General features: G+C 40.3%; 1 protein-coding gene across 18 annotated transcripts in view; it reads right to left on the reverse strand.

The window, feature by feature from the left end:
- MAPK4 (mitogen-activated protein kinase 4) overlaps positions 1-24,503 on the reverse strand; it is a 222,044-nt gene that overhangs the window by 21,797 nt on the left and 175,744 nt on the right. For 17 of the 18 annotated variants that reach the window (XM_072606051.1, XM_072606046.1, XM_072606050.1 and 14 more), the window contains one exon: positions 2,650-2,794. In XM_072606051.1, the coding sequence (XP_072462152.1) occupies positions 2,650-2,794 (145 nt within the window). Of the gene's footprint in view, positions 1-2,649; positions 2,795-18,316; positions 18,792-24,503 lie in introns of those variants that run through there. The other variant, XM_072606052.1, reaches the window with a different exon arrangement.

Consider the following 24,503-nt stretch of genomic DNA (forward strand, 5'->3'; position numbering starts at 1 on the left):
CCTTGGCTAAGTGGGTAGGTAGTGACAGCTTCCCACCCATCAGCCCCTACCCCCAAGTCTATTCTATTTCTCTCTAGAAAAGAGCAACTAATAGGCTTATTCACCTATTAACAGGCACCTGTATTCAGTTGTATCAGTAACCAGAATTACAGGCAGAGAGATCAGGAAAAAAATAATCACAAAGTACTTAGAGGCTGCCAAAGCACTGAATATACATGATCCCACTGGATCTCATTAGGTGGGCACATAGTCATTACTCTGCCTTAGAACTACTGCTGTGTGGTGTATAGAGAGCTGGTTTTGAAATAAGAAATATTGAGGTTCAGGCCCCACCTCTTAAGCATTCTGCCTTAAATTCACTTGGCCCTGGGCAAGCCATTTAATCTTTCAGTGGTCTCTAAGACAATAAGTTGCAGAAGATGTGCCAACCTGCATTGCTAGAGGGAATTTCCTCAGCTGGGAGTTCCTTATATCAATGAAACCATAGTCCTAGTTCCTGTCCCTATCCCCACTGAACAAATGAAAATACTGAGTCTCGAAGAGGTTAAATGACTTTTTCCTAACCACACGGCTAGAAAGTGAAAGGCAAAATTTGAACCTAGGATTTTCTTGATTCCAAATCCAGCACTTCTTTATATTACACTACCTAGTTCAGTCTCTATCGGGCTGAATATCCAAATGTGCTAAGTGATGACAAACATCTTGATCCTTCCCTGATTCTTCACTTAGCAACAATCTTTCCTCATGGACCTACCTCTCTGTAGGTCTCCGATATAATACTTTACTTATTGATGCTTGTGCCTTATCTCCTTAATTAGATAATTATATTACCTAACAAAACAATTATAATTATCTCCTTAATTAGTAAGATAGGGAGAATGTCTTATTCAAACTTGGTTTCTGCCCAGCACCCAGCACAGCGTCCTGTACACAGCAAGCACTTAATAGATATTAAATGAATACATAAGTAAACGTGTAAATGCTTGGGTTGGCTGTACTCTACAGTGGTAAAAGGATGTAGTCTTAAAGACCCCATCTATAGGACCTTTCTTATCCCTATCCCAACGTAGGGGTAGCTGTTTTCCGAATAGAACTTTGCAGTATGATAGGCAACTGGCCAGTGTCAGTGTTTGCTTACCAATAGGGTCTTACTCTCAGGTGCATATATAGGATGTGCTGAATGTGCCCAGGTACACTCTAATGGTCTCTCCCACAACTTATTTTTGTGTCTCATTTTTAAAGTGTTGTGGGTCCCACAATGGTGAAAGAATGGGTATTCTCTGGGATGTAGCCTCTGAGATCATGGACAGGTCTTGAATATAGTCCTTTCTGCCAAGGGCAGGTCCCAGTTGGTGGGGGCACAGACACATTGCAATTTTTCCCTTTCACCATTTCCAAAGAGAAGACAATCCATAGGGTATAGAAATGTGCTTTTGAGACATACTCCAATCTGCCTGGATCACTAGCCCACCCACAAGTCTTCCTTGATATTTCCACCTACTCAAGTCCTAATTCTACCACACAAAGACAAGACTTGCTACAAGTTCTTTGAACTATCCTATTGGCCTTCTAAGCAGTACGCTTGTCTTTATTCTCCCCCTTTCTTCCTCTTATAAAGCCCTTATACTCCTTCTAGACTTATCTTTCTTATGCATAGATTTAGTCATGTCGCTCTTCTGCTTAAAAATCTTATGTGGTCCCCTATTACCTATTAAGCGAAGTTGGAACTCTTTTGCCTGGTGTTCAAGGCTCTCCATAAACTAGCCACCTTCCCTATCCAATCTTTGTGCCTATTCTTTTCCTATATCTCAGCCAAACTAGAATGCTTTCTTCTCCCAAATATATATTGAGCTTTCCAATCTCCAAGTTGTTTCGCTATTTCCTATAAATGGAATGCCTCCTTTTCTCCCTCTTCGCCTTATGAATTCCTATCCATCTCTTAGTACCCAACTCAAGTATCTCCTCTTGTATGAAGACTTTCCATCCCACGTCCCTGCTGTGCCACTGAGTGACAATTTTTCTGCTGGATTTCACATACCATATATTATTTTTATATGTGGTATATATACATACACATACACATATATATACATATATATCTCCTTTTTGTGTATGCATATGTATATGTGATTCATGTGTATGTATAACACAGGCTACATGTATATACTATTTGCATGTGTCTATATGCATACATGAGCATATATGTACATACATAGATTTTATTTATACATATTATATAAAACATAGAATGGAGGATACTTAAATATCATATATATATATATATATATACACACACACATATATACTATACACACACACATAGGCTCTATATTTCTTTAGCATGTCTTGAGACCCAGGACCATTGCTCACCTTTCTGAGCCTCTGTTTCCTCATCTAGAAAAAAAGTAAATGCTGCTTTTGCTTCCTGTTCTTCACAGATGGTGGTGAGAAACGTATTTGCAAACCTTAAAGCGTGACATAAATGTGCATTGTTAAAGGTTACTGATTTATCGGTCTCAGCTAATCTGCGTCCTGGATAGTCAGATTTCAGCCACGGAGAAGTCAAATGAGGATGGCATAAGCCCCTATTTCCATTCAATTATCCCATTTTATAAAATGAAATGTGGCAAGGAAAAGGTAGGAACCCACCAGCAAACAGCATCTTCCCTGTGAGCATTTCAGCCAAGATGCAGCCAGCTGCCCACATATCTATGGCCTTGGTGTAGTTGTTGGGAGAGAGAAGTAAGCGAGGAGATCGATACCATTTTGTGACCAGACCCTCTGAAAGATAACCCTAGAAGAGAAAAGACAAAAACAGCAGACCAACAGGTAAGTAATGCCTCCTGAGGTACACTTTCCCCAAACTTCTAATGGTCCGGTATCACCAAAGAGACATGGGAGCGAAATACAAGAACTAGCCCTTTCTGTCTCTTCCTGGTTATATTGAAAGGAAGCTGGAGGCATTTGGTGAATCATGGCTCAGACCTGTTGTAAGTCACGGTACTGGGTGGAGCCAAGTGTAGCGTCTTGGCCTGGTATATTGATCATAGAAGTGTTTGCTAGAATCTGGGGGTAAGTGAAAGTATCCGAGCCCATGGAAAATAGCATTCACAAAGCACATGTGTTTAATTCTTATCAAACACAGAATATATTTAACTTAATTTTAACACAGCACTTGGTGATCTGGTTGGCAAACTTCAGTTATGGTTAAAGTTTCAACTAGAGAATTTAAAGGTGCTAGGTTAGAAGACTTGATGGCAGGAGTTTATTTTGCTAAAGGATTTTAAAGAAATTATAAAAGAGAATAGAAATAGCTACAAGAATTGGCAGTGAGGTACAGTAGAGTACTTGCAGTCAGGGTTAGTACAATGAGCCAATTTGGAGGGGAAGCTGGTAATGGAGTACTGAATTAGTTGTCACAAAACTGGAGGAGAGACACAAAAGTGAAGGCTGTTCCAGGACACTCTGGCTTAAAAAAGATCCCTACTGGATGAGGATTCCTGGATAAATATAAATTTCAAAGCAGGAGTAACACATTAACCCACCATCAACCACCAACGCTTAAAATTAGATTATTGGGGATTATAGGTTTCATGGACAGCTAGGTGGCATGATATATAGAATGCTGGAGTCAGGGAAACTTTGCTTCATGAGTTTAAATTGGCCTCAGACACTTACTAGCTGTGTGACCTTGGCCAGTCACTTTACCCTGTTTACCTCAGTTTCCTTATGTGTAAAATGAGCTGGAGAAGGAAATGGTAAATCACTCCAGTAGCTTCACCAAAAAAAAAAAGAGGGGTCATGAAGAGTCTGAAATGACTGAACAACAGCAAATGCATTCATATTATTTAAAAATAAAATCAGAGATCAACCTGTCCCATTCTGTTTTATAGAGGAGGGAACAGAGGCTCAGACAAGAGAAAGGCCTTCACTCACAGTCACTAGTATAGGAAGTAGCCAGGATTCAATCTCACATCATCAAACCCCAAATCCAATTCTTTGTCTACCACACCACTCTCTGGTAAATCAATCACCTGAGGGTGGGAAATGAGACAGATAGAGTTTTCAACGGGGTGTTAATCTAACAAATGTTTATTAAATATGTGCTGTGTGAAAGTATTTATTAAGCACCTAATGTGTACAAGATATAACATGGGCCATTCTCTAGGGATGTGGGGTAGGGGGCTGAGTAGCAAGGGAGAAACCCAGGGATCCCAAGCACTGAAAAAGGAGGAAAGGTAAATGGGGAGAGAAAGAAGCTCCAGGAGCAAATGCCAGTTTTCTAGGTTTGTCTTCCACTACTCTCTTACATATATCCCTCCAAAGCCAAAGTGTCCTATTAGCTGTTCCCCAAACACATCCTGTACTTTCTTGTCTCCATGTCTTTGCTCATACTATTCTGTCTCCACTGGAAATGCCCTCTCTTCCTCCTTTTTCTCTCCTCCTACTTGTTAAAATCCTACTTGCCTTACTTCTCTATTTCTGTAGCTGTAACCCACTATGCCACCAGGCACCTGGTCTCTAAGGTTTGAAACTCTAGGTTACTTTGGACTCTTCCCTCACCTCTCGCATCTAGTCAGTTACTGAGTCTCACTGATTCTACCTCTGCCACATTCATTTTCCTCCATTCCCACTGCCATCACCCTACAACAGGTGGTCATCACCACCCACCTGCGTTATTATAATCATCTCCTACTAGGCATTTCCATTTCTCTACTCTCTGGTTCCTTCAACCTAGCCTTCATCCATCTGCCAGAAGAATCCTCCTCCTGCATAATAATAAAACAATACTAAAGATGGTAATGAGAACAAACATTGTGTAGCTTCTTTAGAAATGTTTGCACTTATAAGATAGTATACTACGTAAGTAAATAACCTATGCAAATAAGTAATATAATCATGAAAGAGAACATTCATATAGCAGTTACAGAAATACTAGCTCTTATAATAATTATAACATTCCATATAAATGTGATACAGTTATATATAAATATAGTATTATATAACCTATATTATATAATATATAAAATTATAATATAATAACAAGATAATGAGAGCTACCATACATATTTTTACACAGCTTCTATATAAATGTTAGCTATTATTATGCAGAAAGAAGATATACTATATTATAGCTGTTAAGGTTTGCAAAGACTTTACATCCATGATATAACTTATTAGATAGGTCAAAGATATTTGTTAGATATGTTAGATGTCACTTCTCTGCTCAAACCCTTCAAAACCCCATTTTGATGCTCAAAATCTGGTCCCTTTATCTACTAAGTTCACATTCATTTACCTGGTATTTAAGGCCTTCTATAATCTAGTACTACTCCACCTTCAATCAATCAATTTACATTTATTAGGCTCCTACTATGAGTCATAACCATACCTCAAATTACTTCCCTTCATGTTTTTGTTGTTTGGTCATTTCAGTCATGTCTGACTCTTTGCGACCCCATTTGGGGTTTTCTTGGCAAAGATACTGGAGTGGTTTGCCATTTCCTTTTCCAGCTCATTTGACACATGAGGAACTGAGGGTTAAATGACTTGTCCAGGGTTATACAACTACTAAGTATCTGAGGCCAGATTTGAACTCATGAAGATGAGTCTTCCTGACTCCAGGCCCAGCACTCTATCCACTGTGCCATCTTGCATGTCCCTCCAAGCACTCTATAATCAAGCTAAATTGGACTGTTCCAGTCATGTCCTGTATTATCACTTCTGGGTGCTGGCTCATGTCTCTGTGCCCACTCTATCATTTTCACCTGTCGAGTTTCTGTTCATTCTTTGAAGTTCAATTCAAATGCGACCTTCCTCCTGAAGCTATTTTCCCTAATTTTCTCCATTGGTTAGAACTTTTCTATTGAGATTTTGCATAGCACTTTGTTTTTGTTTTGCCCCTCTCTAAATACTTTTTGGGCAGCTAGTTGATGCAGTGGAGCTTGGAATCTCTCTGAGTTCAAATGTGGCCTCAGATACTTCCTAGCTGCGTGACCCTCGGAAAGTCATTTAACCCTGTTTGTCTCAGTTTCCTCATCTGTAAAATGAGCCAGAGAAGGAAATGACAAACCCCTTAACCCCAGATGAGGCCATGAAGATTTAGACCCAACTGAAAACAATTCAAGAACAGTAATAAGAAATACTTCTTATTATGTAATATAGTTATCAGTGGTAGCTGACCTTCCTGTTGGCTTAAGCTTCATGAGGGCAGAAGCTAAAGCTTATTTAAGGAGTTCTGTGCAGAGCAAGTCTTTAAAAATGTTTATTGAATGAGTAATGAATACATAATTCTTTAATGTCTAGTTCAAAACCACCTTGGAATTTTCTTGATTCCATAGTTAGAAGCGATCTCTCACAGTACTTTGTACTCTCATTATGGTCCTTATCATTGATATTCAGGTATAATTATTTATTTCAGCAAGGACCTCGGCATACACGGGAGGGTCTGCTGTACAGGTTCTTAGATCTGCTTTTCTAAAAGGAAAGCAACTTTTGAGGGGTCAATAATCTACTTTATTCAGGCACGTATATCATTCACTTAGTTCTGGGGAAAAAGTCATTACCCTGAACTTCAGAGAAAATACAAACAGAAATAAAGACCAACTGACAGGGCTTCCAACTGTCTGACCATAAGCAATACATATATCACAGATCAACAGACAGATCTAACTGTCTGACCATTACATACATACATAGTTACCAGAGACAGAAGCACCAACATCTGGGTTTTCAAAACCAGGGGGCTCCTTAGAGGCTACCCAGAGTTTCATCTGACCAAATAAACACATCCAATGAGTAAAATCTCACCTCAGAGTATATATACACTTTTCAGAATCAGAGGGCATCACAACTTTTGAGAACCAGTGGTATGGCCCTTCCTACAAAACAAATCTCCCCTAGTGGGCAGGCCCATTAATAGGTGGGAAAGATCTTTAACTCTCATGAACATAATTAACATTATAGCATATAAGCTCCTTGAGGGCAGGGACAATATCTGAAAATGCAACCTGACTTTTATATGAAGTTGACCATTGTACCCAAGGCAGATGGCTCTTGCAATCCAGGCTTACCATTCTATTGAAACAGTTTCTAGGATCACTAGTAAGGGAAACACAGCTTAGCAAAAAGAAAGCTGGAGTTAAAGGGACCCAGGTTTAAATCCCAGTTCTTCTCATTATTGCCATGTGACCCTAGATAAGTCACTTCATTTTCCAGATTCCAGGTTTCTCCTCTAAAAATGAAAATGAGAATGATTCTTGTACTATCTGCCTTGTGAGGATGTTGTGATGATCAAATGAAATCATCTGGAGAGCAAATCATCTTAGGAAAGTTTTTACTTTGTTTTGATAATCAAATTATTATACAACTGGCATTGGTCTAATAAGACAATGGCTATGACAATGCTTTTGAAAAAGCATCAAACACTGAACAAATCCAAGACATTATTAATACTTAGGTCAAAATTAGTTGAACTCTGTAGGTATAATGTGTCGGTTCTGACCCAAGAGAACATCTGGTTTCAGATAGCCACAGATATGTAACAAATGAGCAGGGAAAGGTGTGAGGGATATGCCATTAATATGGGGGATCAAATCCGGCCCTTTCTCTTGGATTTTTCCACATTAAATAAACCTTTAAAATACTAGTTCAGGGGAAGACACTCCAAACTGTTAGGAAGACTTACAGATAGCTATAGGCAGGGAAGCAGAGACCACCCTCCAGCAAGCCATCCGCCTGAGACTGGAGCATAATGGCTATTCCAACTTCATCTGGATTAGAGGTAACATCTTACTTAAGGATCCAAAGCATTCGGATGTTTTGGGGGAAGAAAGTAGTCCTTTCCCACCCCTAACCTGAACAGGGGGCCCCATAGGCCAGCACTGCTCCCAAGCTGGTGGCGCCAGGGCCCTGGCTCATCCATCAAGCATAAACAGGGGATACAAGCTGGGCATTGTCTGAATGTAGGGCATGAGAGGACAGGCAGAGGCAAGCTCCAAGTATACAGGGTATGGGCACTGTTCTGAGAGGACCACAAAGCCGCTTACCTCAGCAGATGACCCAAACATCCGTAGTCACTGAAAGTGAAGTGAAGGAAAGGGGGAAGGGAGGGGCTGGGAAGATCTTTCCCATTATTCTGCCTCTTCATCCAGTCCTGTCTTGACGTCACTTCTGGCAGAGAAGGAGCTCTAGGTCTGACTAGGGAGCCTGGAAAAGTTGGGCATGGTTTGTCTTCTGAAGATCTCATTCATTGAGGCTTCTAGGCCTCTCTTATTTGACAAGATTCAGGTAAAATTCATGTGGTCTTTTAGTCATTGAGGAGCAAAAGGGGAAGGGGGGGTTACAAAACATGATTGGGAAACAAGTTAGCAATGAGTGCCTTAGGAAAGATAGGATTCGTTACATAGAATGACTTAAGAGAGAAACTATGATTAAGGCTATATTACTTTTGATGGAGGGAGTATCTCTTATTACAGAATTCTGAATGTTTTGGGAAAACTCTTTCTAGAATAAATGGGCCTCCTTGAACTTTGAATTTCCTTCCTTCCTTCCTTCCTTCCTTCCTTCCTTCCTTCCTTCCTTCCTTCCTTCCTTCCTTCCTCCCTTCCTTCCTTCCTTCCTCTCTCCCTTCATCCCCCCCTCACTTCAATTGAGGGCAGCTTGTTGAAGTAGACAGAACCACAGATTTGGAATTACAGAACTTGAGTTTAAATTTTAGTTTTGCTACTTGTGGGACCTTGGGCAACTCACTTCAAGACTTTGAGCCTTAGTTTCCCCAAGTGATCTTTTATTTCCTTGGACATATAGCTTCAGGTTGCCCCTTTGAGTTATAATATCCCTCTCCTCAGTACTGCCTTTAAACTTGGCATGATCTATAAATACATGTTGGAGACAAGATGGTAGGTGCAGTATTATTTAGTCCACACTCTCTACACATTCCTCTCCCTCTCTCCCTGGGGGCTTTGACCATGTTCAGGGGAAGAGCTGCTGAGGATTTTACAGTCAGGAGTAGAAGAGTTCTTAATCAAGCAGTAGTCTAGAATCCAGCTTACTCTTTGGCTCTGAAAAGATTCAGCAACACAACCTTGAACAAAATAGTTGGGTTTTGCTACACATTCTTTCTTCTCCCAGGGAGAAGTAGAAAGAACAGCAAAGTTCAGTGTGGGCAGATCCAGGTTTGAATGCTGGTTCTGGCAAGTCACTCCCTTTCTCTGGGGTTCAGTTTTCCAATCTGTAGAATGGGAATGTTGAACTACATAGCCTCTAAGAACTCTTCTGGCTCTAAATCCTGTAATGCCTCTCAGGGTGGAATTTTTATGTGTATAAATAGAGGTAGCTCATAGAAATACCAAAGCAAATCAAATAAAACAATAAATCACCATACCTTCCTAGCTCTGATTCAAAGGGCACAGAATGAAACTCATTTCCATGAAGAGATGCAAGAGGGAAACTGACACAAGAACATGATTTGCCCAGCCTTCCCTTCTATTCTTCTGTGAGTCACCCCCCCCCCCAGTTTCATTTACGTTCCTTAAATTAACACGAACCATAAAACGGTAAAGACAGTGAAATCAGCTTGTCACAGAGTTTTCATAAACTCCCTAGGCTAGCAAAGTTCTGACTGGCCAGAAAAATCTTGTCCTCCCCTCCCACCTTCCTCCCCACCCCTAATCCTGGATGGAAGAAAAATTCCTGGAAAGAGACTTTTGATTGATGAGCTCGGTCATTGATGGAATTAGGAAAAGCTCTCTTCTCCAACCACATTCAATCTATGTTTGGGAAGATGGAACATACAACTGTCCCCTTAGAGAAAGAATAAAGGTAGGTATCATACATATATAGGGACAAAAGAATAGACTTTGGATCCAACAGTTTAAAGAAATATTTAATAGCAAGGGAAAAGGGAGGGGTAAATCTGAGGTATTACTATTGCAGAAATACAAACAGGCTTCTGAATTATCATGTGTTTTAGCATTTACTTAGTTTTGCTGGATCTTTCCAGCTGTTAGTGCCTCTCCTTCCATCTAACAAGTACTTATTTTGCATATACTTTTTTATGTGCATGTGATTTACCTTAATAGAATTTATGCTTCTTGTGGGTAGGAACTGTTTTATTTTTGTATCTCTAGAGCCTAGTTCAGAACCTGGCATGTAGTAGGTATTTAATAAATGATTGTTGAAAAGATGTTTGGTTAAGATGGTGATATAAAAGACTCCTTCTAGAGGAGCCCAACTCTTCCATAAAAACCCCAGCAAAAAGCTAAAAGTTGTCAAACTGAACAATGATCAAGCCTAATTCCCTTCTACCCTTGCAGTTCTCTTGCATCTTTTTTATCTCCATAGACTCTGATCCAATAAAAATGGTTTCCTTACTGTCCAACAAACCACTCTATCTCCCTACTTTGGATGTTTTCATGGGTTGTCCTCACTGCCTAGAATTCTCTCCCTCATCATCTTTACTGCTTGACTTTCCAAGCTGTCTTCAAGTGCCAGCTAAAATCCCACCTTCTATATGAAATCTGTCTTGATCCCCTTTAATCCGAGTGAATTTCTTCTGTTGATTATCTCCAACTCAAAATGTGTGTGTTGGGTGTGCATATATCTATATCTAAATGTACCTATGTATCCTGTGTGTACAACGTTGTTTGTTTATTATCTTCCCCATTAGACTGTGAGCTTTTTGAGAGCAGGGACTGATTTTTTATTGTTATTGTTTGTTTTGGGGTTTGTTTGTTTTTACCCTTTGTTGTATTAGCACTTTGCATAGGACCTGGCCCACAGCAGGTGGTTAATAAATGCTTATTTATTAACTGACAAGACCAAAGCAAAAAACTAATACACTTCCATCTTGTCCATCTCTTCACAAGAAAATGGCCAGAAGCCTACAGGAACTCTGAGAGTGAATGTCAAAAGACCGAAAAACAAGTGACTTTGAAAACAGGTTGAAGAAGATATGTGAGAATCATAAAACTTTCTGTAAACCATGACCAGACAAAACATCTAAATACCATACTGTATCATTAAAAAAAAAAAAGACCAAAAAACAAAACAAAACAAAATAATAACAAAATGTCACAGGTTTATTAGAACCAGAGGACAAGGTAAAAAAATAGAAAGAATCCATTGGTTACTTCCTAAAAGAAATCCCAAATTTAAAACAGTCAGGAATATCATAGCCAAAATCCTGGTCAAATTGCAAGCAGAAAGGATAAAGGAGTTTAAATACCAAGGTACCACAGTCAGGATCACTTCCCTTCTGTAAGTTTTGGTTTCCTCATCTGCAAAATGGGGCTAATAATACTTGAGTTGCTTACCCTAAAGGTCTATTGTGAATTAGGTGTGTACTTTGCAGACATTATCTAGAAATACAGAAATATTATAGGTGGTGCAGTGGATAGAGCACTAAATCTGGAGTCAGGAAGTTCTGAGTTCAAATCTTGACCTTAGACATTTACTAGCTATGTGACTATGGGTAAGTCACTTAATCTCTGCTTCTCTCAGTTTCCTTACCTGTAAAATGGGAATAATACCAGCCACCTTGCAAGAGTGCTGTGAAGATCAAATGAGATAATATTTTAAAGTGCTCAGCACAGTACCTGGTCAATAGTCAGCACCATATAAATGTTAGCTATCATCATTACTGTTTTTATTTATTATTATCACTGTTAATACTCATGGTTCTTATTTTTATTGTTCTTATAGCTTCTTTTTCTAAAATAGGAGGGTATTGGAAGAGATGTTCTTTGGGGTCTTTCCCAGCTACTACAGTCTCTGATTCTGTATCACAGACATCATTCAACATTTACTGGGAAGTAGAATCCACCCTGTGCTGGGATGTGCTAATTCACTAATGGGCCTATTTTGGAAGCAAATGACTTGTTTCTCTTTGGGAAAATAGCCATTAACAAGATGGTGGAGTAAAAAGATGGAACTACTCTACCTCTCCCCCTATAACTCCTAAAATACTCGTAAAAAATGACTCTAAACAAATTCTAGAGCAGCTGAATCCACAAAACGACAAAGTGAAAGAGATTTCCAACCCAAGACAGCCTGGAAGGCTGACAGGAAAGGTCTATCACACCAGGTTCAGAGCACAGCCCAGCCTTGGCTGTGCAGAGTGGCAGGGACAGGACTGAAGCAGGCTTCAGGGCGCGGAATCATGGGCAGTAGCTGCAGTTCCCGGATTTCTCAATTCACAAATGTCAAAGACAGCTTCAAAGGTCAGTCAGAAAGCTCTTTCACCTAGGTGAGAAGCGAATAGGGTCTGGCCCCAGCCCCAGCCCCAGGGTAGCAGCAGACACTGTGGCAACAGCATCCATTTTTGGAGCCCTCTATCTTAAAACCCTGGGACAATTTAGTGACTGATCTAGGTCTAAATTCTGAGGGGTGGTCCTGGGGTGAGGAGGAGCACTAGCATGGTGGAGCTGGTGGAGGCTCTGGAGACGCATCCTACTCACAGTTCCAGGGCAGAAGAGTGTTTGTGGTTGCTCTGAGACCTGAGTGCAGGCCAAGAGAGGAGTTTACTCTTCTCCCTTGATTGTGCCACCTTGGAGGAACTGAGAACTTACAAGTTCCTAGAGCATACCCTCCACTTGACAAAGGACTAAAAAGTCAAGTAACTGACTAGGAAAATGCCCCCAAAAGGGGAAAAAATATGACTAGAGAAGGTTACTCTCTTGGTGAACAGGTATTTTCTTCCATCCTTTTGGATGAGGAAGAATAAAGCACATCATCAGAGGAAGACATGAAAGTCAAGGCTTCTACATCCAAAACCTCTAAAAAATATATGCGATGTATTCAGGCCATTGAAGAGCATAAAAAGGATTTTGAAAAGCAATTAAGAGAGGTGGAGGAAAAATTGGGATGATAAATGAGAGTGATGCAAGGAAATGATGAAAAGCCAATCAACAGCTTGCTAAAGGAGACCCAAAAAATGCTGAAGAAAATAATACCTTTAAAAACAGACTAACCCAAAATGGCAAAAGAGGTCCAAAAAGCCAATAAGAAGAAGAATGCTTTAAAAAGCAGAATTTGCCAAATGGAAAAAGAGGTTCAAAAGCTTACTGAAGAAAATAGTTCTTTAAAAATTAGAATGGAGCAGATGGAAGCTAATGACTTTATGAGAAACCAAGAAATTACAAAACATAAGCGAAAGAATGAAAAAATAGAAGACAATGTAAAATATCTCACTAGAAAAACAACTGACCTGGAAAACAGATCCAGGAGACATAATTTAAAAATTATTGGTCTACCTGAAAATCATGATAAAAAAAAGAGGCTACACATCATCTTCCAAGAAATTATCAAGGAAAACTGGTCTGATATTGTAGAACCATAGGGTAACATAGAAATGGAAAGAATTTACTGATCACCTCCTGAGAGAGATGCCCAAAGAAAAACTGCTAGAAATATTGTAGGTAAATTCTAGAGTTCCCAGGTCAAGGAGAAAATATTACAAGCAGCCAGAAAGAAACAGGTCAAGTGTGGTGGAAATACAATCAGGATAACACAGGATTTAGCAGCTTTTACAGAGGGACTGAAGGGCTTGAAATATGATATTCCAAAAGTCAAAGGAGCTAGGATTAAAACCAAGAATCACTTCCCCAGCAAAACTGAGTATAATACTCCAGGTGAAAAAATGGAATTTCAATGAAATAGAGGACTTCCAAGCATTCTTGTTGAAAAGACCAGAACTGAATAGAAAATTTGGCTTTCAAATGCAAGAATCAAGAGAAACATGAAAAGGTAAACAGGAAAGAGAAGACTGAAGGAACTCATTAAAGTTCAACCGTTTACATTCCTACATGCAAAGATGTTATTTATAATACATGAGACTTTTTCAGTATTACGGTAGTTAGAGGGAATATATATATATAAATATATATACACACATATATATGTGTGTGTAGGTGTAGATTATGTATGTGTAGGTATGTATATGTACACGGGTGTATGTGTGTGTGTATATATACACACACACATACACATAGACAGAGGGTACAGAGTGAGCTGAATATGAAGGGAGAATACCTAAAAAAAATAAAATTTACTGTTGAATGGAATGTACTACGAGTAAGAGAAAGGGATAGGTAGAATGTAGCAAATCATCTCACATAAAAGAGAGAAGAAAGAGATTTTACAATGAAGGGGAAGAAGGGGGAGATGAAAGGAAATAACTGAGCCTTACTCTCATGGGATTTGGCTTAAGGAGGGAATAACACACACTCAATTGGATATGGAAATTCATTTTACCTTGGAGGAAGGCAAGGGGGAAGGGGATAGGAGAGGGAAGATAATAGAAAGGACATCAAATTGGGGAAAGGGATAATCAGAGGCAAACACTGTTCTGGGAGGACAGGTCAAGGGAGAGAATGGAATAAATGAAGGGCAGGACAGGACAGAGGGAAATAATGTTAGTCTTTTACAACATAACTACTATGGAAATGCTTTGCATTGTTACACATGCATGACCTATATTGAATGCAGGTGGGGAGGGAGGGAGAGAATTTGAAACTCAAAGCTTTAGGAATGAATGTTAAAAATTGTTTTAGCATGCAATTGGAAATTAAGCTATACAGGCAATGGAGTATAGAAATCTATTTTGCCCTACAGGAAAATAGAGGGAGGGGGACAGAAGAAGGGTGGGTAATAGGAGGGAGGACAGACTGGAGGAAGGGGTGGAAGGGATGCATGCTGTCCTGGGGTGAGGGGTGGGGAGAGATGGAGAGAAAATTTTGAATTCAAATTCTTGTGAAAGTGAATGTTAAGAAGTGAAAAATAAATGAACTATATATTTTTTAAAAAAGAAAATAGCCATTAACTTTATTTTGGGGGTTCCCTTCAGGAGGTGACTTGTGGATTCTTTTTATTTTTTATTTGCCTTTTGAATTTAAGAGGTCTGACCAGTTTTCATTCATCATTTCTTGAAATCTGGCATACAGAGTTCTTTTTTCCAGTTGTATTTTTCAGAGAGGCTGGTGATTCTTCAGTTCTTGCTCCTTGACCTGTTTTCAAGATCAGTTGTTTTTCATAGAAGATAATTTGCAGTTTGTTTTTAGTCATGTCCAACTCTTTGCGACCTCATTTGGGGTTTTCTTGGCAACGATACTGGAGTGGTTTGCCATTTCTGTCTCCAATCCAGTGGATCCATTTTGTCAGGCAATTAGAGGTAGTGATTTGCCTGGGGGTTGCATAGGTAGGAAGTATCTGATGCTGGATTTGAACTCAGGTCTTTCTGACTCCAGGCCTAGTGCTCTATCCACTTAACCACTGGCTGCCTCTACAGTCTCTTCTACTTTGTTCTAATATTTCTTATTGTCTTGTAGAGTTGTAGACTCTTTGATTTCCATTTCTATTTGGTCCATTCTAATTTTCAGGAAGTTTATTATTTATTTGGAAGGGACTTCAGAAGTCATTTAATCACCCTTCCTTTAAGGTTGTAACATCTTTGATAAGCAGTCATCCATTCTCTTCTTGAAGTAATAGGGAATACACTATTCCAAAGATCTCCTTCTTGGTTTTTGAATGCATTGTTAGCCAAAACCTGCCTCCCAGTTGCTTCTACTCATTGTTTCTAGTTCTGCCCTCTGGGGCCACATCAAACAAATCTGATTCCTCTTATATATAGCAAGCCTTCTAATATTTGAAGACATTGAGCATTCTTCCTGCCTTACCTCTCCCCTCCTTTTGCAGGATAAAAGCTCCCAAGTTCTCCAACCAGTCCTAGGAGGGAAAGGCTTCAAGGTCCCTCAACATTCCAGTCATCTTCCTTTGGACATAAGATAGCTTGTCAATGATCTTTTTAAAATATGGCCCTATACTGAACAGGCTCTTAGTCTCTAGAGCAGGACTTGACCACAGTATGATTATCTCCCTTTTTTTCGGACATAATATTCCTATTATCTCAGCCTAAGGTGGCATTATCTGTTTTGGCTGACATCATCTCTTTGAGCTTGGGAGACTACTAAAACCTCTAAATATTTTTCATATTATCATTCCTTTCTAATTAACTCTCTCCTATCATATACTTGTTGAATTTTACTTTTTCAAAATCAAATCCAAGATTTTCCAGTCATTCCTATTACACTGTAGCTTCAGTCCACTGCTCCACACTGTGAAGATCTATTCGGAACCAAACTTTCTCATCTAATATAACCACTGCCCCTTCTTATGCCTCCCCCCCCCCACAAACACACACATATATTTCATTGTATAATTCCTAGTACATACTAGGTACTTAAGAGATGTTTGTGGATTGACTGTTAAACATGTCATCTATCCTGTTTTATTAATAATTAGTAAAGATTCTGAATAGAACAGAACTCTGATACTCTACTAGTCACCTCTCTCCAAGTTCTGTCTCCTTTCTTCCCTCCCCTAAATGAATTCAGAAATGTTCTTTTTAATTGGGAAGGGGGAAAAGATGCTTCTAATTGGAATACAAGTTTGCATTACCAATATTTAAGAGAAAAATGACAAGGCCTCAGTAATCATAAACCAAAATCCAAGTCAATTGAGAATGTTTTGCTTCCAAAATTAAAAAGTCTTAACAATTTTTCAGCTCAGTTCTCCATCCAAATACCAGCAGTCAGGAGGCTATCCAACCACAGAGAGACAAAGTGCCTACCCTCTGAGAATTCATCTCTCCTCTACTGCCCATTGGGATGTGGAACTGTACTCACTGGAGCTGAGAGAGGAAAACATAAATGGGATAAGTCATTCTTCTGTGGTAAGGAGTTAAACTGCTTACAAGAGTAAATTAACTCTTTGAAATCACTAGGCCAATATTCCCTTACCACTAGTTCTTGATCCCAACCACATAATTTTATTACCAAAGGATTCTTCTTAAAAGTGTGAACTTGAAAAACTGACTCCTGTGTCCTACTTCTCATACCCAGAGTTCTCTCCTTCTCTCTGGTTCTCAGTCCTTCCTTCCGAGCTACTGAGAGAGCTACATAGATAATAAGAACTCCCTTGGTCAGAAAATTAAGCTTTTTAATTAAAAGATTGCTATTATTTTATTTTCCTTGGGAGAGAGTTTAACTCCTTTTAAAGTCTTCATCCTTTGTGACCTCTCCTGTAGCTTCTGACAACAATGACAACCCTTTCCTTCTGGATATTTTACGCTTGGCTTTTAATACACTATTCCCTCCTAGTTTTCATCTTAGATCTCTAACTCGTTTTCTTCCCTCCTCCTCTCCCCTTGGTTGGTGCCTTTTGCTTTTTCCACCCTCCTACTGTTGGCAGTATTCTAAAGATTTTTTCCTCCTCAGGATTTGTCCTTGGCTTCTTCTTTCTCTGTTCCTTTCCTTTACTAATCTCATTCAATCCCACTTTATCATTTTTATGCAAATAAGTCCCAGATCTCCATGTCCATCCCCAGAATTCAGAATTCCGACTTTGATTTCCAGTTGTCCATCAGATGGGATGTTCCATGACCACTTCAGGTTTCCATATGTCTGTTAACAGTACCACTCTTCTCCCAGTCATCCACACTGATACTCCTCCAGACTTCATTTTTGACTTTACCCTCTCCCTTGTCCCATATGTCCAATCCGGTAGTCACAAAATCCTTCTGTCTCTACTATCAGATTAATCTTTCTCATAAATAAGTCTAATCATATCACTATGTACCTTAAAAGCTTTCATGGCTGTCCTGGCCTACCAAGCAAATTTGAAATTCTTGGTACTCAAAGCTTTCCACAATACTACTAGCATGTTTATTTGTGCACATGTTTTCTTATTCCTACAAGAACTTAACAATAACTTTTACAATTTTCTCATTTGATCCTTAGAACAACTCTGTGAAACAGGTGCTATTATGTCCTCCCACTTTCCAGATGAAGAAACTCTTATGACTTGCCCAGGGTCCCATGGCTAGGGTCTGAGGCTGGATTGGAACTCAGGTTTTCCTGACTTCAAGCTCAGCCTGCTGTCCTCTACATCACTTAGCTGCCAAAATTTCTACTTGAATATACAGCATTTAAAAGGTTTGATTTACATATGCTAACTCATTTGATCCTCAGTATAATCCTGTGAGATAGGTGCTATCATTATTTCCATTTTACAGATAAGGAAACTGAGTGACTTGACCAGGTCACATAGCTAGAGTGATGAATGAAAAACCCTAAGAGACAGTTTCTGGGTGATTAATAATCAATTTATTGATTAGGCTAGCAGGAAATCAATAAATTGTTGGTCAGTGATTTCTCTCCGTTACTAAAGACACAAAGGAAGGCTTTGAATGACCTTAAATCCCTTCTGAAAGGGAACCCACTTGACAAGTGAAACTCAACCCTGCTTGGTAGAGACGTACTGAGAAGGTGGGCTAAAAGCCTTCAGCTCCTCTTGCTTGTGGCTTGATCATGAGCTTCACTGTCTTCAGGTATCTGGACAAGGGAATCCATCTGCGTCCAGAGCACTCTGGGGTCACCCTGAACTCTAATTGAGGGATAAAGAACAGGAGCTCCTTTCCCCAGGGTAAGAACCTGCCCAGACTGGATTCTGTTTATACTCTAAACAGAAGGTGGGTCTCTTAGTTGCTAGGGTCCAGCCCAAGATTGAAGAACATGTTGCATGAGAGCTAGGGGTAATCTCAACCAATCATGTCCTTCAGATACTGACTTTTTATAGGAGCTTGTATTTAATGAGGGAATTTAAGAGAAAAGCCTGGATCCCAACTTATTACTTGGTTATTTAGTATGATAGTAAGATGGTGTGTCTCACTAGTAAGTGTCCAAAGCAGGATTGGAACACAAGTCTTTCTGACTCCAATTCCAATGTTCTATCTACTTTGCCAATATAGCTGCCTGTAAGCTCTATGAGATGGGGACAAAGTTTTACTTTTTTAAAAATCTTTCTCAGCATCTACCAGATTGTGGGTTCCTAACCACTATTTGTAATGGGAAAGGTTAACAATGCTTCTATTCTTGAGGAGCATTCCTCATGCAGCTGCGGACAATGCTAACAACCAAAAAACTCCCTTGCAGTTATCCTAAGGGGAAGATATTGGCCCCAGACACATCACACAACCAAGGAAGCAAGGACCGTGGGACCCAGATGTGAAACTCAGGAAGGGAAGCAGCTGTAGGGAAGCTCATTTCTTCACAAGGTGAGGACAGGGACTATGCTAGCATGTATTAATGGTCACATTATGAAGCAAGCAATAATAAAAGGAGGTCTTCCCAGAGTCAGAGAAATGTGACAGCTAAAAGCCTGTGTATATTAGAGGAGGAGAGCAAGGCTTCAAGAATGGAGCCAGCTGTTTGCCAGAACTATGCAGAGCCAATGAATGCTTTAAGTGTTCATGTGGTCCCTCTGTTACTCTTGGAACTCTGAATATAATAGGATGATAGCTCTAATGGGGCAATGAAGTGGTGCAATAGATAGAATGCAAGGCCTGGGATCAAGAGGACCTGAGTTCAAATCCAGTCTCAGACATTTACTAGCTGTGTGACCCTGGGCAAGTCACCTAACCCTGTATGCCTCAGTTTCTCATTTATAAAATGATTTGGTGCAGGAAATGACAAACCATTCCAGTACTTTTGCCAAGAAAAACCCAAATGAGGTCACAAAGAGTCAGGGAAAGCTAACAGACTAAACAAAAACCTTTAGATCAAATTGAGAGCTGGAATGACCTCAGAGTTAATGTGAAATCCAAACTTTACCTAATTCAAAAATATCCTTTAGCACCAAATGAGAAGCTTAGAAGTTTAGCTGGAGGCCAAACATGCCAGGAAGCTGGAGATCATTTATTCTGTTTTGTGGTTTTGATAGACATTGGATTCCATGGTCTCTTCCAGGTTCTAGGCCAAGCTCTGCCAGTGCTACTGGGTTCAGATAAATCATTTTCTTGCTCTAGACCTGGAGTTCCCATAGAGAGTTAAAGACTCCTCTCAGAGACCCTTATATCAATTCCATAGCACCTTGGGTGAATTAAAGGAAGGGCTCAGTGCTCGGAAGCTTCCTGAAGAGATGAGCTCTAGAAAATGCTTCAGTAAGTGAGGAGGGAAGAGAAGGGCAGGTGGCCTGGGGAGAGCCATAGCTAAGTGTAGGCACCAGATAATTCAGGGCTGTCTAAAGGGTCAAGAGAAAAACTGGTCACTCTGGATCAAGCTGTGCTGCTAAGACTTTTTGGTTGGTTTACTCTAAGCAGTATTTCCATAGCAGGATTGAACTTCATTTCAAATGGATTAAGGAGGTAAACGAAGCCACAATTATATCTGAGTGTGGTTCAGGGCCCAAGATAAATGGCTTCCACTGTGATTAGCTTCCCTAACTTGTTCCCTTGGTAGATGTAATAACATGATTAGTCCTCATTTAGCCTCTTAGCCCCTGACCCTGGAGCAGACCAGTTATTTAGTCCAGTCTTCTCATTTTACAGAGAACTGATACCCTTCATCAAGGTCACACAGCTGGTCAGGGTAGAACCAGGGGCAGGAGGCCGGTGTCCTGACACTTAGTATCCTAATCAGGGCCTTCTCCCCTCTTTTAGGGGTGAGCATTAACTCAGAGGACTCTGGGCATACCCAAGAGGGGGGCTGCCCCCCTCAGTCTGTCTCTCATCTGTTCCAATCCTGGCACCCGGTGCTGGTACACACTGCTTCCCACCATCTGGGGCTCTGTGTAAAATGACTCTAATTAAGCAGGTCCTCACATATGATTCATGTAAACAAGATACACTGCTAAAAAGGACTATTATGGAGACTGATTTCTCAAACTATAATTATAGGCAATGGGCTCAATAGAGGGGAGCTAGCACCAGTCATTCTCTGAAAGTCACACAACGAGAGCATTTCCCCTTTCTACAAGTGACATCAGAAGGCAACACCACATTGCTTTGATGTAAATGGCTTCCTAAGGGTCAATCTTGTTCTTGAGGGTAATGGTTTGTTCCTGCACTCCTAATTGGCTTTTCCTTCTTGTCTAGAGCTTTCCTCCAATTAATAAAGGACTGAATTCATTGCTTCATTCTCAGAATGCCTACTCAACTCATAGGATCTCCCATGTAACCTAATACTAGATAACCTGGCTTTACGTCAGCCTCTCCTTGTCATTCCTTGGGTATGTCTTATTCCTTACCTGAGGGTGGCAGCTTGACAGCCCTGAGCACCATCTCATCCTCTCATATTACAGAGAAGTCACCTGTTTTCTCAAAAGTCACACAGACTATTGGGGCAGAACAAGGGACTGTACTCTAAATATACAGACTTAGAGAAGAAATGTCCTTACGTCCAACCATCTCATTGTACAGATGAGGAAACAGAGGCCTTTTTGTTGCTTTGCTGCACAATTGTACTGCCTCTTCAAAACCCTATGGGACCATGGGATTTTCTTGGCAAAGGTACTGGAATGATTTACCATTTCCTTCTCCAGTGAATTAAGGCAACCATAAGTTAAGTGACTTGCTCAGGGTCACACAGGTAGTAAGTAAGTGTCTGAGAACAGATTTGAACTCAGGTCTTCCTGACTCCAGGCCCAGTGCTCTATCCACTGAGCCACCTAGCTGCATAAATGGCTTGCTTACCCTCACACAAATAGTAAGTAGTAGAACTGGGATTTGAACTCAGGTCCTCTGACTGTAAATTCCGTTCTCCTTCCAACGTACCACACCAACACCAACAACCCAGTATCTCTTACTGACTTTTTCCTACCTGGTTTTCCTGCTCTCAGGCAGCCTCTCTGTCTTTTCCCCTCTCCCTCTTTCTCTCTCCCTTTCCCTCCTTCCTTCTCTTTTTCCCCCTCCTATCCCTCTCCTCCTTCCCTCTCAGTCCTCCTTCTCTCCTGTTCCATCTTGCAAACCACTAACCATAGAATCTTCCTACAGAAATGCTTTCATCAGCTATAGATTCCTAGATTTAGAGCAGTAAGGGATCTTAGTGGTCATTTAGTCCAACTCCCTCTTTTGATAGATGGGGAAATTGAGGCCCAAAGAAATTAAATGACTTGCCCAAGGTCATACAGATGACTTCTAGCAGAGCCAAGATTTGAACCTAGTCCTCTGCCTGCAAATCTAGAACACTGTACCTTACTCCCTCTGTATCCACAGACAGACAGATACCTGTGCACTGGTGTCTATGACCCTACTTTATTTATTTTTAGTTTTCAACATTCATTTCCAAAAGTTTTAAATTTTCTTCCCCTCCCTTCCCATCCTCCTCCCCAAGATGGCATGCAATCTGATCTAGGCTCTACATATCATACATTCCTATTAAACAGATTTTCATATTAGTCATGTTGTGTAGAAGAATCAGAATGAATGGGAGGAATCAGGAGAAAGGAAAATAAAACAAAACCCACAAAAAAGAAAATGGTCTGTTTCACTCTGTCGTCAGACTCCACAGTTCTTTCTCTGGATGTGGATAGCATTTTTCATCATGAGTCCTTTGACCTTGTTTTATATGACCCTATTTTAGATGCAAAGTCCTATCTACCAGGACTAAAAAAAAAAAAGAAATTCAGCTGTATAAGAACCATAAGGAAGAGGTATGTCTAGATATTGTGAAGAAGACCTGGGGGGTTTATAGGATTGAATCTTGGACTGGCTCTTCAGATGGACCAAGACTTGGGTCCCCAAATAACTAGGTCAGGAGACCTGGCTGGATTATATCTGGCAGACTGTGAAAAACTTTCAGTGGCCCCTGCCACAAATGGTCAACAAAGCAACACCAAAACTCACCTGCTAATGCCATATGGCTGAGAATGAATCTTAGAACAAACACCCCGATGTCTAAGGAATAACAATTACATGTAACCCAAATCTTAGGTTGTATCTTAGGAGAGCACTGGTGTCCAGGATGAGGGAAGTGACAGGTCTGACTTCAAGCATTTAAGACCTGTCATGTGGAAGAGGGAACAGACTCACTCTGCTTGGCCCTGAGGGCAGAAGTAGAAGCACTGGGGAGAAGTTTTGGGGAGGTAGATTCTGGCTCGATGTAAGGAAAATTTCCCAACAATTAATTAATACCGTACCAAAAGGCTGCCTGACTCAATGGGCTGCCTCAGACAGTAATGGGGCCCCTGCCATAGAGAGTTTTTCAGGCAGAAGTTAGTTGATCACTTTGAATGTTTAATAATATTAGTAATTTTGTTAAGCTGCTTTTTTCAGTCATGTCTGAATCTTTGTGATTCTTTTTGAGGTTTTCTTGACAAAGATAGTGGAGTGGTTTGCTATTTTCTTTTCTAACTCATTTTACAGACAAGGAAATTGAGGCAAACAGGATGAAATGACTTGCCAGGGGTCACATGGCTAGTAAGTGTCTGAGGCCAGATTTGAACTCAGGAAGACAAGCGTCCCTGACTTCTGGCCTGGTGCTCTCTCCACTGTGCCACCTAGCTGCCCCATGTGAACTGGACCAGATAACTGCTAAATAAAATTCTCTGCCAACTCTCTGATTCTGTTATTTTTATGATGATTACTGTTATAGCTGTTTTGTTGTGATGGTCACGGGGCTGATCTGAATATGGTTGGGTCTTGCTTTATCGGGTGTGTGCTTTATGGATTAAGCATTACTGAAAAATGAAGCCTTCCATTTTTCTAAGGAGAGTTGAATTTTCAGTGTCCTGGGAAATATACAACTTAAAGAAAACTTGAAGAATATCTTTCTGCAAAATGAAGGATCTCTCTATATTTCATATGATTAATTTATCCTGTAAAAATGAAGGGATTTTGGTTCGTCTTTTTAAAATCTCATTTAGCTTTAACCAAATATGATTTTAGGTAGTGAAGTGGTGCAGTGGATAGAGCTGTGGGCCTGGAGTCAGGAAGACTCATTTTCCCAAGCGCAAATCTGGCCTCAGACACTGACTAGCTATGTGACCGTGGGCAAGTCACTTAACCCTGCCTGCCTCAGTTTCCTCATCTGTAAAATGAACTGGAGAAGAAAATGGCAAACCACTCCAGGATCTTTGCTAAGAAAACTTTTAAGTAGAGTCACAGAGAGTCAGACATGACTGAAAAACAACTGAACGATAACAACACAAAAAATATGATTTTTGGCAGTCAAGATTTCTGGGTAATGAAAGCTTTAGTATATGTACAATGGCCTCTATAACCCTGAAGCACATTCCATCTGGAAGACCCATGCCCTGGGGCGAGAGGACTGACATGTTAGTTTTCCCCAGCAGTATGCATTGTTAAGGCAGCAAAGTACTATGGAAATCATAGTGATTTCCCCGGAAAAATGAGTAAGCTTCCATTATCACTATTCTGTATTCCCTGACAGGAAGATGATAGTCTTTAAATCTGGTTTATTCTCCCAGATACAGAGCAAAGTCTTGCTGACATCAAGGGAATGAACACAAAAGGGAGCCATTTTGGGGATGAGTAAAGCCAGGTGGGTGTTAGGATGAGCCTAGCCCACCTCCTTCCCCCAGCAAGCTGGAGCCACATCTTCTCGTTAGACCAATCCAACTCCAATAAATTTATCGAGTGCCTCCTATGGGTGGGGTAGTGGGTAGTTCAAGTACTGCCTCTGACATACGGGCAGTGCGATCTTGCCCAA

The sequence above is a fragment of the Notamacropus eugenii genome, chromosome 4 (assembly GCF_028372415.1).
Source record: "Notamacropus eugenii isolate mMacEug1 chromosome 4, mMacEug1.pri_v2, whole genome shotgun sequence".
In the NCBI taxonomy this organism is placed as follows: Eukaryota; Metazoa; Chordata; class Mammalia; order Diprotodontia; family Macropodidae; genus Notamacropus; species Notamacropus eugenii.